Below are 16,831 nucleotides of genomic sequence, written 5' to 3'. Positions count from 1 at the left end.
GAGGCAGGAGACTCGCTTGAGCCCAGGAGTGGGAGGTTGCTGTAGCTCTGATGCCATGGCACTCTGCCCAGGGGGACAGCTTGAGGCTCTGTCTCAAAAAAAAAAATGTGAATATGTATTTGGGGGAATGTGCTTTAAACCAGATCTGATTTACCAAAATAAACAAAAGGTATCACGGTTGTGTTAACGGGACTTCTTCCGGGGTTCTCAGTGTCCCACCAGAATTCTTCTCCTTTGTTTTTTCTTTCCAATAATAATGGCTGACTTAAGTGAAAAACTTATCACAGTAAAAAGTTATTTCAATAGTTTTTGAAAATTATAAACTTTGGTATCTTCATGAAGCATTTATATTTAGTAGTTTTGGTCAGTATAATTTTTATTTATAGAATCCAGATTTAAAACGATGTTTTGCTGTAGGGCGGTAAAGGGGTGATGCTCAGACCAGTGCTGTCCAATAGAAATAAATAGGAGCCACACAATATACGCCACATATCTAATTTAAAAATTGCAAATAGCCACACTTTTAAAATCAAAAGGAAACAGGTGATACTAATTTTAATGAAATAGTTTAACTCAATATATGGAAAGTGATACGCTCCACTGCGCGTGTAGATTCACTCTAGTCGTGTTTCAAGTGCTCCCCAGCCGCATGTCCCCCATGTGCCTAGTGACGGACAGAGCAGACATCACGCCCTAGACTTGTGTGGCCCAGTGTAGACGCAGTTAGGGCTCATGAGTGGAAACCTTGAATTCTATTTCTGCAACAACAGGCATAATTTTATTAAGAAGATCATGCCAGCTTTTTCTTTAATTTTGGAGGCAGTAACCAGGACTCACTTTGATTAGTCCTTTTCTGTAGAACTGCTACTTTCAGGACAAGGAGGAGGAGGATAGAGGAAGCTGCACTGGTCATTCCTTGAAAAGCAAAAGGACAATTGAGTTTACCAGCATCACATTCTAAGAAGTTCCTCTGGGTCTTACTGCCTCATCTTTGCCTTTACATGCTGAGTTGTTGAAAATAAATTTGACAACTAAATGACTAACTAGATGCCAGTTGCATTTAGATGCCTTTCAAATGGTGAGCCGGGCTGGACATTGTTGGTTGCTTTCTTACATGATCCAGATAATGTTCTGTTATCATTGAGAAAACTGAGGCTTAGACTGAGCTGAAATTCTGCTGTGACATTAAACAGCCGGTACAAGGATGGAGCCTTCAAGCTCCAAGGCCTGAGCTCACATCCAGCTTTTATTAGTGAATTATGGAAAATTTTTATTCTTTCTTGAAGATTGTTTATCTTTGAGATCATTATATTGATTGTTTCACTTTGAGTATTCATCTTCTGGAAATAAGAATAATGGTACTGATTAATATTTTTGAACTTACTATGTGTCAGTGCTATTCTTAATATATACTTCACCTACAGTATCCTCAGAATCTTGTAGAGAGAGGTACTGTTGTTAACTCTTATTTTTCATTCAAGAAAACTGGGTTATAGGGTATGTGGCTTGCTGGGCATATAGCTAGGAGAAGAGGACTTGGATGCCAAGTCAGTAGATACCAAAGCCTGTTCTCAGTCACAGGCTCTATGCTTAGAAGCTCCAGTCCTGCTGGCAGTGGAGCTTATGTGCTAAGGGATAAAGGCCAAAAGCCCACCATTTTTGGAGTTGTTTTAGAATTTCAGCTAGATACATTTATTAATATTTTATCAGAGCGTGACTTCTTTTTTGGGTAGGCTCAGGACAGGCTACCTTGTGGAAATGAGTTTGACGATAGATTTAGAATAAAGGAAAAAAACAGTCTTCAGAAATGGAAAAGGCGTGTCTGTAACTATGGGAATGGTGAGGACAAAGACTGAGAAATGGCTAGGAGAAAAGGAAGATGTTACTTACGTTACTGAAGCAGAGGAAACAGTTAAGAATGTTACAAGCAAGTATTATAAAATCTGATAGAAATGATGTTAAATCACAAATGACTTGTGGCAACAGTCATTTTCTGATTTAGAATAAGAATTCCTGTGTAATAAAAAAATGACCTACTGGGATTTTGTTACTGGGCTAGAGTTAGTAGTCAATAGAACACAACCCTAATTTCCATATACACACGTTGGGTGTTTGACCAAACACATACCCATCTCAGCAATAGTGAAAATTCTACTGTCTTGATTCTAGCAGTTCCCCACTCACTCAGACTTCTGGCTGGGTCAGCCATTTAAAACATAGCCATAGACAGATACAAAAGGAAAAGCCCTTTTAAGAAGCAAATAGCCATCACAAAGCCCTTGCCTTTTTGTGGGCAGGATCAATAGACCTATCCTAAGGCATCACTTCAATATCTGAATAGCAAAAAAGCATTAAAAGCAAGATAAAAAGTATAGCAACACTTATCAAATAAATTGTAATAAAAAATCATAAGAAGCGGATCAATTTTCTTTGTAGTTCTTTGAATATTATCCGGGACCTCTGTTGCAATAGACATTACTAAGAGCCTACGTTTCCAGCTACGGTGTTTTAAGCACTGTAAAATACAGCAATGAGAAATGACCCCTAACAGCTTCCTGCAGTCAGTAGGCCTACTTTATTTTAAATTATGATCCATAATTATCAAGGAGAGTTTGTTGTATTTGGTATAGTTTTCAGAAAAAAGCCTTATTATAGATATATTTCTACTGCAAGTAGTCAGACTTCTATAGATCTAATACCTGGAAAGTTATTTTGTGGGGAACACCTCTTCTCCCAGCATGCCAAGACAAAGGAAGCACGACTCCAGCATATTTGAAAAATAAGATAGAGAAAATATACTTAATAGTTACAATTCTTACTGTTATAGCATGTTTCTAAACATGTATTTAATGCTACAAAGGAACCAACATGTTCCCCATTTAATAATGGATCCTGAAAATTAACTTCTAAAGCATTTTAGTAGACTAGAAACTCTTCAGTCAGTTGGACCATAGTTTGATAATGATGTATATGCATTGACAGGTTGTAGAAATGCCATTATAATATGTATTGATCCTGCCAGTATGTGATTTAAAGTTATTCATCACAGGGCATAATCACTGAGAATATATAGAAGATTTGATATTTTTCAGAGAAGTAAAGTAAGAATGAATCAAAGTTATTAGTTTACACAGACAGATCAGAAATGGAAATTATGAATTTTTGACAGTATGAAGATGCAAAGGCATGATCGTGACCTAATTTGTTTTATGTAATAGCAAATTTGTCTTTATTTTTTAGTCTCGTGGGTTTGGGACACCGTATCATAAAATAGGGTAAGGGAGTGGTTTACTATCTCATAGGAACTCTGCCCCCTACAGTCAATGCACTAGGAACCCCTCAGCTATTAAAAACATTTTAAGGCTGAATAGCAGCATAATGTGCATTTTGATGGGACTGCTCAGTCCCTCTTGGTACCTACCTAAGGTATCCCCATATCTAAAGAAACCATTACAGAAGTTGCTCTTACTATTGCTGTAGTAATAAGTGCTTTCCCTGCTTCTGATGTTGTCCCTTCCCCATCTGTTCCCCACACAGCAGCCAGAGTGATCTTTCTAAAGCACGAGTGTGATCACAACACTCCCCTGCTTCAAACCCCACATTGGCTCCCTGTTTCCCTCAGGACGAGGGCCTTAAAAATAGCTCCGTGTTCTGGCTCTTGCTTCCATCTCCATTCTCATCTTTCTTCAGTAATCTCCCCTCCACCCACTGCTCACTGCTGCCCCACTACATATACACTCCAGCCTCCAGTCAGGCCAAGTCTGTGTGCAGTTTTCCAAAGGCACCTGGTTGTCTGTCTTTCCTGGGTGTTTGACACACTGTCCTCTTCACTTGTAACTATTTTCTTCTCATTCTTAGCATGGCTGATTACTACTCTTATTTTCAGCTTCTAATTTCTTAAGCTTCCTGATATCCTTCCTCACTGTTCCCAGTGACTTCCCAACTCCTGTCCTATCCACCTGTATGGTAGCAGGCATATAGTGCTATTTTAATGTTTATCATACTATTTTAGTTCTTCTATTTTGTTCACTAGACCATGAACTCTTTGAGGGAGGTCTATGTCTTATATACTGATGTATCCCCATACTTTTGTGCTTGACACAAGTAGTTGCTTAAGTATTTGTTAAATATGTAATACACTGTTTGAATAAATAAACCTCTCAGGTAAGGCACTGCCATGCATGGGGTATAAAGAACCCTGGGCTTGGAGTGAGAAGATGGGTTTGGTTCCAGCATTGCCTCTTCCTAGCTGTGTGGCCTTGAGACAGATCTCTTAATTCCCTGAGCTTGAGAGTCCGTATCTGTTAAAAAGAAATGTCTGCCCCACCTCCGTGTCTCACAGAGTAGGTATGAAGAAAAGAGAGAGGTCAGTGCTTTTGAATGTGCCTTGTGAAATAGAAAACACAGACACGCAAAAGATGATACCAGAGTAAGTCTGTGGTTCTGTTTTGAGTAAGTACAAGTCGTGCTTGACTAAGTACAAGGTGTAATAGAAGCAGGCACTATCTAGTGGGGCATACCCTTTTTTGCCTGGAAGGTAAATTTTCAAATTATTTTTTAGATACTGTAAAAATATTTTTGGAAAAAAATTTTTAGGGATGTTCCTGTTAAATATTTCGTTTTCTTTGTGTATGTTTCTGTGAGAAAATGACCTCCTTTCTCTTTCTGCGGTCTTTCCCAGGAGTGACTCATACTCCGATCTGATAAGTCATTTTCAACATTGCACGGAAAGTTCTAACATCCTTTGCAGTGAAGAAAATAGAAGTAGTTTAGGAAATATAGATGATGCCATTAAGTTTTTGGCATACTTGAGGAACTTGGGGTTGCAGAATCCTAGTCCTGTGCCCTTTTCCTTACAGTAGTTCTACATTTGCTCAAACATGAGAACATAGTCGCATAATCCCCCAGAATCAAGCATAGGATATTTGGTTCTTAAACATGCAAGACGTCATGCTGTCTACTAATCGTATTATTGTTTTCTTATTATTATGGCCAATAATAAGAAAACTAAATTAAATTCTTGGCCAAAATAGTGGTTGCTTTATTACGTTCTCTTCTAGTCAGTAGACAGGACAATACTTAAAATGGATGAGGATATTTAGTACTTTCTACTTCTTAAAGTTGTTTATTCATCTATTCAGTCATTTGTTTATTCATTCATCCAGTATTTATTGACTGCACAACTTTATACCAGATACTATTCCAGGTTTGGGGGATAAATTAATAAGGAAAACAACGGTCCCTGTTCTGCACGGATTTCCATCCCAGATATATGCACATATCTTTCTTGGGAGTCCTGCTTGAGGCAGGAGATGTGTTTGTACATTTCAATGTTTTTGCAAAGGGCAATATTTTTATTTTTGATGAGTATACAACTGATTGCTGATGTCGTTGTAGAAGGAAGTAATCTGATAGCATAACAAATGAGAAAGGAAAAGGAGAACCAGCTTGGGATTTCACTGTCCGAGTGGATCCTATGGATATTAAATGACATGTACACATATGGACAATTGAAATAAGACTCTAACCCTTCCAACCTTCTCATGTTTCTCTCTGTATCCCTCATAAAATAAGAGGTTGAACCATAATGATGCACTGTGAACGTTAGTGTCAGACTGTCCTGGATTTTCTGGCTTCCCCTTCATTAACTGGAGAAGCTGGACAAATTATATAACCTCTCTCGGCCCCCATTTCCTCACTTATACAGTGACAATAAGAGAAACTACTTTATAGGGTCGATATGAGGATTAAATAAAAGAACATATATAAAGAGTTTAGCTTCTGGCAAACATTAATAAAAAGTGGCTTACTAAATTGATTAATCCTTTAAGGTTGGATTTTTTTTTTTTTTGCCCTGTTTGAATGAAGAGACCCAGGATTGAAAGAATAAAGTTACTTGTCTGTAGTTATGTAGGTAAGAAGGTAGATGTCATACTCTGAACCTCTGAGTTTTTTCTGTACTCCCCGACCTCTCAAAATACAATCCCAGAATAGAGAGAATCAACCAAAAAAAGGTATGCATGTGTTAAAAAAAGAAAAACACAAACAGTAAACAAATATTCTAGATATTACTAGATTGGCTTTCCATAGTAAGTTAGCAATTATGAAATTATTCTATGTGTATTCTAAGTTTGGAAAAATGAGTAAATACGTTTAGGATAATAGGAACCGAGTTTCTCATTGGGGAAGAAAATTAGTTACGGAGAGAAGAGAAACAAGGTTCCCTCTATGTTGTTGGATTGTAATTGGAAACGTCAGGATGAATGAATAGATCTATATAGACATATAAAGGCAAGTATTTGTATTTATACTTTCGCATTTTCATATATGTTTATATCCTGACTTTGTCTACTATAACCTGGAATCAATGACTTTGCAGAAGTAGTAAGCACCACCTAATGCTAGATCTTGGTCTCTAAGTAGCATTCTCTACGATGAGGCAGGCAGAGAATCCGTAGACAGATGCTGGCTCTCAGACTCGTACAAGGACAGTATAAGATGAGCCTACAGTGCCTTGTGGGGATAGAAAACCAGGAAGTGTACCAGAATAACGGAGACACGTCACACAGCAGCCACTGGCCAAAACCGAGATGAATTGAGCATAATAAAAATGGTCATAAGGGATGATAACCAGTGAATAAAATAAGAATCCATGACTTTATGCTGATATCATTAATAGAAAGGAAAAATCTTCCTTATAATATTAACTAATAAATTGAGACATGATGGAGGAGAAAAGCCATCATGGGATGTAAAACCTAGTGAGTGAGGGTTTGATAAGGAATAAGATATTTACACAGTCTCAGTAGCTCCCCCAAAATTACCTACTAATTTCAAAGGGGAGAACAGTGACTTCGTAGTGGAGAAGCTGGGAAAGGCTCGCCTAGCCAGGGTGTGCTGAGGCTGGCTGGTACCAGTTCATCAAAGCCGATGATGTGTATTTTTTCCCCAACTTGGTGTATAGTGATGTAGTTTTGGTAGCTTAAAATAGAGCATGGCAGAAGCATCTGTACTAAAAATTGGTAAATACTACAAATGAGGGATTTTCCACTCCCAGAGACTAGTTAAACATTTCCCATCACAACCAGGTGATCAAAGCTAATGTCACCAATACTGGGATAGATGTATATCTTGTGTTCATTCTCACGCTAGCGCTCAGCAACTCCCTGCTGTCTCTATATTCCTTCAGGAATGATTTTCAGCCAATAGGCATGTTATAAATGAGTTTTAAAACATCAATATGCTATTGTCACAAAGCTCTCAATATTGTATTTTTAAAGGAAAACTTCATCAAGAGGTCTGCATGTCAAATACTAGAGCTGCCAACATCAGCAAACAGGTGGAGAGAATCATGGCAGATGGGATTGGGGCCTTGGTCCCACCACCGCCAGGTTCTTGTTCTCAGACTCAAGATTTTCATTGCTTCTGTCCCAGGTTCATTGTTGAGCTTTAGGATCACTAGAAACTCTTGGTCCCTTAAAATAGCTGTAACTTGAACGTGTACTTTAAAAAACATGTTCAACAAATCATTTTTACTCTGTGAGATGGACATTTTTGATATGAAAAAGTTGAATACCAGAACAGTAAAGAAAATTCCTCAGTCTCCATTAAAAAAAAAAAAAAGTGGAAAAGTAAATATCACTGTGGCCATTTTTAGAAAATACAGTCAACCATAACTATAATTGGAAAAAAGGAGTGACTAAGGCTGGCCCCATATACTGGAGGTGGCAGGTTCAAACCTGACCCTGGCCAAAGAAGAATGGAGTGACTAAGTCTCAGTGTATGCTTAGTCTAAGTTTGAGGCCCGCCAGTTGTCCACTCCTCTTAATTAAGAGACTTCGCCAAGAACACGTTGATGTGGCCCACACATGTGTGAATTACAAGTGATATGGATAACTTGGAGAATAAAAATGGATGTTCCTATTCTACAGCATGTGCTCCTTTTAAAAATCGGCTTTCTTGGGGTATCGTTTTATTATTTCTTGTTGGGGAATCATTGAGGGTACAAAGAACCAGGTTACACTGCTGCATTTGTTACGTAAGTCCCTCTTATAATTGTGTACTGCCCCCAAGAGTACCATACACCGTGACCCCCCAACCTCCTCCCTCCTTCCCTCTCTCCACTCTCTTGGGGTCAATTTAAATGTAATAAAAGTCAGCAACTTTAAATGCGCAGTTAAATGTCTTGACAAACGTATACAGTTGTAGAATTATCCTAATCATGACGTAGAACATTTTCATCAACTCAGAAATTTCCCTTGTGCCTTTCTGTCCCCTCCTGCATCTCCTTACCTTTCTGTCACTTAGTGTTTACTTTCTAGAATGTCATGTAAATGACACCTAAGATGTCCCTTTGGCATCTGGCTTCTTGAAGTGCACTGCCTTTGAAGTTCATCTAGGTGTTGTATGTGACAGTAACTTGCTTTGGTTGGCGAGTATACCTGTTACTCCATTGTGAGGCTGTATCATTGAGCAATTGATGGACATTTAGGTTGTTTCCAGTTTTGAGCTATTGTGAATGACTCCTTCAGCTCCATTTTAATAACTACCAAGAAATTCTTCTTTATTGCCATTGCTTTTCTTCCAATTTATGAAATAGGGCTAACTGCAAGTTTGGTTAAAGAAGATTATCAATGTTTCAAATGAGAACTGAAAGAAAACCAGCTGGGGAGACTGGCTTCACTGTCCTGGAGGAGGTTCTCACACCCAGCTGTAAGCAACCTCTCTTTTTTATGCTTTGGTAGTTTTTTTCCTGTGTACCTTTCTTAAATATTTTACCATCTACCTTCTTTTTCCATTTTGAACTCCCTGCTTGGGGCCAAGACTGTCTGGTTTATCTTTATTTGACTCAGTGCCTAGTGGAGTGTCTTTCACATAATAGAATTATAATAAATATTTAATGAATTGATTTGGAGTCTTCCCTAGTTCTTTCTCGGATACCTATGTGGTTTTTATTAATTCTTTTGATCCATTATTGCATTACCTCTGGAGTTTTAATGAATTTCCCTAAATAAAAATATTTTTAATTCAGCCTCTGCCTTTAAATCATTCACTGTAACTTATGAGCAGATCCCAAATTCCTTGTGACCCTCAGAGTTTGTGTATGTGATTTTGTTTTTGTTGTTTTCATCTATTCAGTGAGAGGGTTTGGTGAAAGACATTTGAGGTTCCCTTTCAGTTCTAACATTCTGAGATTTAACAAAAAAAAGAAAAGTCAGAAAGAATCTGCAAGAGGAGAAGGCAACACAGGAAAGGAGAAGGGGGAGGTGAACATGCCATGTTTCTATGCAGTGAAAAATAACATGTAATTTCTCAAATAGAGTGAGTTGGAGAAAGTTAAGAAACACAGATTCATGTGTAACTCAACATTTGTTGGTAGAGTTTAATTGTTTCACTTTACAAGGATTTCTACATTTAATACAGTAGTTCTTTGCTATAGTAGATTTAAAATAATAATTAGCTTCTCATTCTAAAAATTGGTGGTGAGATTGGCAACCCCTTTACATTGGGGAAGTTCCAGTTTGTAGTGGGTAGTCTAAGTTGCAACTATTATCTTGGCGTATAATTATTTTTTCCTTTTAAAAAAATTTTGGATTAATATGAGGTTATATATGATTAGGTTCCATTGTGTGTATTTGTAAGGTTGAATCTGAGTTGAAGTTGAGTCCTTCACCCAGGTTGTGTGGTCTACACGCCTACATTGTGCCTCTGAGGTGGGAACTTCCAAACCCCCAGCCCCCTCTTCTTGAATTTAATTGTGTTTTTCTCATGTGGGTTTGTAGTTGTTGATCTACTAGTTTTAACATAGTATTCAGTACATGGGATGCCTGCTTTCCCATTCCTCAAGATATTTTCCTTAGGAGAATGTTCTCCATATCCATCCAGATAAATATGAAACTTGAAAAATCTCCATCTTTTTACCTATAACACAATTTAGTGATCCATTCATGTGTTGATGGGTTCTTGGGTTGAGAATTGAGCTGCTATAAATGTTAGAGTGTAAATGTCCTTATGATAAAATGATTTTCTTTCCTCTGGGTAGATACCCAAGTAATGTGATTGTGGGATCAAATGGAAAGTCTACTTTTAGGTCTTTGAGGATTCTCCATACTTCTTTTCAAAAGGGCTACATTAGTTTGCATTCCCACTAATGCATAAGTGTTCTACTCTCTCCATATCCATGCCAGTTTCTGCAGCTTTGGGATCTCACTGAGATTAGGTGCTATCTCTATGTGATTTTGATTTGCATTTGTCTGATGATTTGACAATCATGTTGAGCATTTTTTCATGGTTTTGTTGGCCTTTACTTTGTCCTGTTGGGAAAAGATTCTGTTCATGTCTCTTGCCCAGTAATTAATGGGGTTGTGTTTTTCTTATTGATTTGAGTTCTTTGTAGATTATGTAGAGCCCTTTGTCAGTTCATAACATGTGAATATCTTTTCTCATTCTGATGGTTGTCTTTGTCCTTAGCTGTGAAGAACCTTTATTAACTTGATCAAGTTAAATAAAATTTTTGTTGTTGCTGCAATTATTGATGGTATCTTCATAAATTCTTTGCATGCCAGAATAATTAAATCTAAGACATAAAATAAAAATTCTAGAGAAAACTCTTTATGACATCAGTATAATTATTGTATTAAAAAATATTTTGGAAACAATCTCACTCTGTTGCCCAGGCTGGAGTGCAGTGACATGATTATAGCTCACTGTAGCCTTGAACTCCTGGGCTCAAGTGGTCCTCCTGCTTCCATCTCCCAACTAGCTGAGACTATAGTTATTTGCCACCATGGCTGACTGATTTTTATTATTTTTTGTAGAGATGGGGTTTTACTGTGTCGCCAGGCTGATCTCAAACTCCTGGGCTAAAGCCATCCTCCTTCCTTGGTCTTCCAAAATGCTCAGATTAGAGGTGTGAACCACCATGCCAGGCCTATCTTGGTATAATTATTAATAATGCCCCTTTCCACCCCCAGATGGGAATTGGTTTGGGACAATGCATTTATAGTCACTAAATTTTTAGGTATCATAGAGCCCCAGGTCTCCTTACATATATCTCCTGCCCTGGCTGGGCTCTGACCTGGGTATGGTTACTCAATGAAGACGCCCATAGGCTCTTTCACTGAGGCCCCCTCAGCAGCCTGGTCTCCAGCTGGCAAAGCATTAGCCACTGTTTTCCAGGCGTGTTTTCTAAGAAGCTTTTGCCTCCTTGGATAAGACTTAAGCAGATTCTCCAGCTATGCTTAAAGATTGCAGCCTTTTCCCAAGGATTTAAGAACATCCAATCATTAAACATTCACTGTCCACTTCCTATGTGCCAAGAAATGAGCTGGGCTAAGAGTGTAGACAAAGATGACAAAAGGAGACAGACGTGTAAAACAATAACTAGAGTATGAAGAATGCTGTCTTTTAGGATATATACAACATACATTGAGGTTATTGAAGAAAGAATAGTTAATTTAGAAGCGAAAGGAAGGAGAGCAGAAGAATTTTGAGCTAGGTATTAAAGGAGTCGTGTACGTCTTTGGGGGATCGGGTGGGAGGGGGCGTTCTAAGAGGAAGAGACATGTGCAGTGATCCACGGCCAGTAAGGATGTGGTGTGGCTGGGGAGGCAAAAGTAGCCCAGTCTGACTGTCCATTTGCTGCAATATACGAGTTTGGAACTGAGTATGAGGCAAGACCTTGGACCATAGCCAGGGGGTGTTGTTATTAGAAGTACCAGAAGGGACTTTCACATTTAGCATGGACCCCTGATGATTCCATTTGAGGGAGGTGTGGGTGTATTTTCATTCCGGAATGTTACACTACAACATTACCACATGCATTGACCAATTTTAATACAGGCTTTCCTTATGTTGCTTTATAATTAGAAGCCAGTGAGTTGAAGTTCCACAGCGGTACGTAGACTAGTAGTGATTGCTTTATGGAATTGTTTATTTTTAGTTTGGCAAAGGCTAGGCAGTAAGTATCTCAATTAGTAAACTAAAGCAGCATGGATGAGAAATGCCCACAAGGAGATCAAGAGTTGGAAATAACTCAGTTAATTGAAGGAAACCCTATATCACTTCCCAACATACAGAGTTTAAAGAACCAACCTGTGTGTGTGGATATGTGTGTGTGTGGCAAACACACACAGTGTTGGTGTCCAGAGTGCTGCTAGCAATGACATCCATGCGTTCCTCAAGTTCTAATTGTTAGGAAGTCTCTCCCCATAGGGGCCACTGTGATTGGCCACCCAAAGGGGTAGGTCAGTGTCTTGTGACAGTGGGATAGGATATTGTCTTTAACTATGGAAGTTTTCATCTTGCATTTTCTTTCAGTGTGCCCCATGAAGGATTTGATTATGATGTGCTGGGGAAGTTATTAATTTTCATATTCATATTTACATTCACATTGTATGGGCTGATGTGTGAAAATATTTAATGTAAACATGCATGTGGCACCACAGAATCATTTACTTGCCTCTGATAGAGTCTCCTACATTACATTGGAGATTCCATTTTAAGTTTCAGAGGAGAAACAGAAGCAGTCTGCGCAGCTTATTTTTAAGAATTTAAACATTAAGAATTAAGTCTTGCTTTTCCAAGAATTCCAGTATCTGTAGGAGATATTGACCATTCAGAAGATGAAAGATTAGCTGGTGGTGCAAAACATTCAGCATGTTATTGAAGAAAATGGTGTCTGTGCTTTAAAGTTGCAAAATACCATTATTCAGCTGCCATGACTTTTTTGCTTTTTAAAGCTGCATAACCCTTTTGAAAACTTATTTAACATTGCATAAAGGGTCCTTTGGATTTTCCCCTTAAGGGTGGAGAGTGTCTGTACAAAGATTGTTTTCTTCTGCTTAACAATTTACTACGTATCAGCTCTCTATAGTCTGCAGGGGAAATGATGGGGGTCTATGCAACTGCAGATGAAATTTCTGTATGTCTCCTCTGTTTTGCAGACTGGAAAAAGATAGCATTCAGCAGAGCTTTAGCAACGAAGCAAAGGCCCAAGCCCTCCAGGCCCAGCAAAGAGAGCAGGAGCTGACACAGAAGATACAGCAAATGGAGGCCCAGCATGACAAAACTGGTAGGTGGTAGGGAAAGATTAGAGCCTGGGCACTTACTCACAAGCCAGGCCCACGCCTTACTGTGAAATGACATCAGGAACACCTGTAACCTTTGGCTGGCCGAAGGGAGCAGATGCTAACTACACCGGAGATTCCGAATTACATATTAGTTAGCGTTTAAAAGAGAAAATGGAAAGTATTGCCCACTGTCTGTTGATTTCAGAGTGCTGCTCTCACATCTGTTGCACCATCTGGATTATGAGTTTATTTACCTGTGTTCAAGAAACGTAAAGCTGAGAGAGACCACAACAAAGTAGAAAAACAAAGGGCTTGTTTTTGGCTGGGTTTTCAGGCACACATGTTATATAAAGAAAATAGCATCAGAAGCTCTGCGGGAAATGCTCTGAGCTTACAGTTAGAGTCTCCTGAATAGCATTGAACAGTTCCCACAGTACACACATTATAGCTACTCTAAAAGCCTAATGAGTTTGCTTCAGCATCCAAACTGGAGAAAAGCTTTAGCCATTAATCGGTTCTTAATTCACTGTCGCAGCTGGATGTAATTCAGTGGCTCCAAATTGATATGTTCCTTTATTTAATCTTTGCAGCTTCGAACATTTTTAGCATTTGTATGATTTCCCCACCTCCCCCAACCCAATCTAGAGTGATGTTTAATCCTTTGCATTCTTCAAGTTCTCACAACTGCTGTTAAAATTCACTAATACAAGGCATTGACCACAGCTGGCAGCTTGGCTAAAAATTGCCATCTTTCATCACATTGGCACTATTCTGCAGACTGAGTTGGCCAGTAACTCTTTACCTTTAATTTGAAAGTAAAATGCACTTTGAAAATAGGCAGTTTGGTTTGTTCAGTCATTGCATTCTGTAGTTTCTTTCACTTTTGAGTTGTGTGTTCACAGACAGTGTTAGTCAAAACAAGACAGTGTCAGTCATTAGAATTCCACACCACATACTCCACGCTGATTGTACTATTAAAACAAAAGTTTAATTGATCCTGTCTCTTCCAGAAAAATGTTGCTTCATTCTAGTGCCTTTATTTTGATTTGTATGCGCTATGTTTTTTGCCCATCTTTAGCTAAAATTGAAAATAAAGGGCCTATTAAAACTTACACTATGAGGTAATTCTCACATGATTTAATGTACATTAGATTTGATGATACAGTAAAAAAATTATTTATCCTATAGGTGAAAAATTATGAACATGAAGTTTATTCAAGAATCCATTTATTTATAAAGAAGCAAATGTCATAATGACTCACATAACCCCCCAGCACTTCCAGGAGAGATTTTCATCTGACAGTGTTTGGCTAGATCAAATGAAAATTCACCAGATTTAGAAGATATTTATCCAGTAGCAAAGAGGAAATTATAGGATAAATTATTGTTTGCCCCCACTACTACCAGGATCGTTGCGACCACAGTCGTGGGCAGACGCTGAGTGCTACATTTTTTTAATTCTTAGAACCACCTTAAGAGCACTTTCTTTTATTTTGATACCCCCCAAAAATCACATTCTTCAGTTTTGTTTTTTGACCATATAGCCAGTGAAGCTCCTGCTGTTGACAATAGAATCAAAATTCTAAGGAGAATCACACATTTCACCTTCATAATTAGAGAAGTCTGTGCGAGATGGGGGAGGGTGGTAGCACACTCTGCACAAATGTGAAGCAAGGCACGAGCTCCGTGCAGAAGACACCTCCCTCAGTGATCTCGGGTTTCAGTTATCCGGGTGTGTGAGTTTGTCAAGATAAAAATACAGTATCTTGAATATTACAGAGATATAAGCATCTATGACTTCACTTGAGGCATTCGACAGTTTATTAAAATGTTATAGCATTACACCGAGCTAGTATGATCAAAAAATGTTCCTAGTATATAATTATTATGAAAATAAATGACTCACAGGATTCAGTGTCTTGCCAGGTGATGGGTTCTTTGACTTAGGGCACTGACAGTGACCTGGAGTCTTATAGGAAATTGTGTAGTGGTCTAAGTGCTTTCCCACTCTGGGTATAGCAGCACTGCAGAGCTATAACCACAAACATCTTACCTTGGTGGGGATTTATTGTTATTTCTAGAAAATGAACAGTATTCATTGCTGACCTCCCAGAATAAAGTTTTGACAAAATTAAAAGAAGAATGCTGTACATTAGCCAAGAAACTGGAACAAATCTCTCAAAAAAGCAGGTGGGTAATGTTAACCCAATATTTTCAAAGCACTGTTTGTGTAACTTTTCCTTTAAAAATGCATTTCTACTATTTTATAGTCTAATATCAAAATTAGGTATCTGTTAATGTAAGTTTTCTATGAAAATATTTTTTTGTGTGGACGTTTTCTTAATTATCCACACAGACATTATGTTTTTTTCATGACTAAGAATATGTACAATTTTATTGTTTAGAATTGAAAACTATGAAATTTCAGAAAACAAAAGTCAAAATGACAATAATAAGAGGAAGCAGATAAATAACCAGTTTTAAAACCTTATGTTGGTATAGTTAACACATTGTAATCTATCATCACAGTTCCCCATGAAAACAGAAAAGCTATCTTTAGGTCAAATGATAACAGATGAAATTTGTACATATAAAAATGAAAGTAAATGATATTTGGAAATAAACCAAAACGATCCTTTTCTCCTCCTAAAATTGTTTTAATAGAACAACCCATCATTTATTTAATAGATATACTGCTCTTACATAAATTCATTTATTGGAATCTTAATGACTTTTCTGCACATTTTCTAGTCAGATTATCTCAACGAATAAATTATTTTATGTTCTAAATTGCAAGAAGCCTAGTTCTTCATCTCAGCTCTGACAGTAACTATGTAATCTTGGACAAATTTATTTGGCCTACTTGAATTGTAGTTTCTTCTTTTATGAGTGAATGACATTGAACAGAATCACTTTGAACTATAAAAGGCAAAGTTCATGTAACTATCTAGATTTCAAATATCACTACACATCTACAGAGAGCAAGAAATATGGCTCAGCAAACAAACTGGGGGCTTAGGTGTTTCATTCAGAAAGGATTTCCAGGAGGATCAGAGCATAGCTTGGTTACTCTGAGCTCCATCTTGGGTTCCTGCATCAACCAGCTAAGTGAGCTGATAGAATCTTCATCCCTGAATCCTTTGATGAAATGGAGGGGTAATGAGTCCAATTCTTTCTGCTCACAAGGAGGAAGAAGCTCCTAAAACCAACTGGAATGTGCTCTGACATGTATCCCTCTCAGCACATACTAAGTACCTTATTCTGGTGGAGGAAAACCTCAGTGTTTCAAAGTGCCAGATATTTTCAGGAAATTTAACCAAGAAAAATCAAATGATTTTGTCGTAAAAGAAACTCTCATAAAATATCAAATGACTTTGCCTAACCAGACATATCTGATTTGCCCCACATAAATCCAAAAGTAATTTGTTAAAAAATAAACCGGATCTATATAATGTAGGGGAAAATGATATTAATCTGGAATTTATATGATTGGGTTATGTCTAAGGTTGGTTTGATGATTGATAAATTATCTTGCTCTCTAAGGTGGCAAGGTAATTGAACCATATGAAAGTGACAAGAGTCTGGTGGTTCACACCTGTAATCCCAGCACTTTGGGAGACCAAGACAAGAGGATCACCTGAGGCCAAGAGTTCAAGGCTGCAGTGAACTGTGATCATGCCACTGTGCTCTAGTCTAGGCAACAGAGCGAGACTCTATTAAAAAAATACAAGAGATAGAAACAAAGGTGCTTGGTTTATATC

General features: G+C 38.0%; 1 protein-coding gene across 4 annotated transcripts in view; it reads left to right on the top strand.

Annotated features, from left to right (window-relative positions):
• Positions 1–16,831, top strand: part of SDCCAG8 (serologically defined colon cancer antigen 8) — a 227,402-nt gene that overhangs the window by 124,153 nt on the left and 86,418 nt on the right. For 3 of the 4 annotated variants that reach the window (XM_023518537.1, XM_003798811.3, XM_023518539.1), the window contains 2 exons: positions 12,945–13,072; positions 15,152–15,260. In XM_023518537.1, the coding sequence (XP_023374305.1) occupies positions 12,945–13,072; positions 15,152–15,260 (237 nt within the window). The remainder of the gene's footprint in view (positions 1–12,944; positions 13,073–15,151; positions 15,261–16,831) is intronic. The other variant, XM_023518538.1, reaches the window with a different exon arrangement.

Source organism: Otolemur garnettii, unplaced genomic scaffold (genome assembly GCF_000181295.1).
Source record: "Otolemur garnettii isolate 467f Iridium unplaced genomic scaffold, OtoGar3 scaffold00141, whole genome shotgun sequence".
Taxonomy (NCBI): Eukaryota; Metazoa; Chordata; class Mammalia; order Primates; family Galagidae; genus Otolemur; species Otolemur garnettii.
The sequence above is the reverse complement of the archived record's forward strand: the minus strand, read 5'-3'. Positions and strand labels throughout refer to the sequence as shown.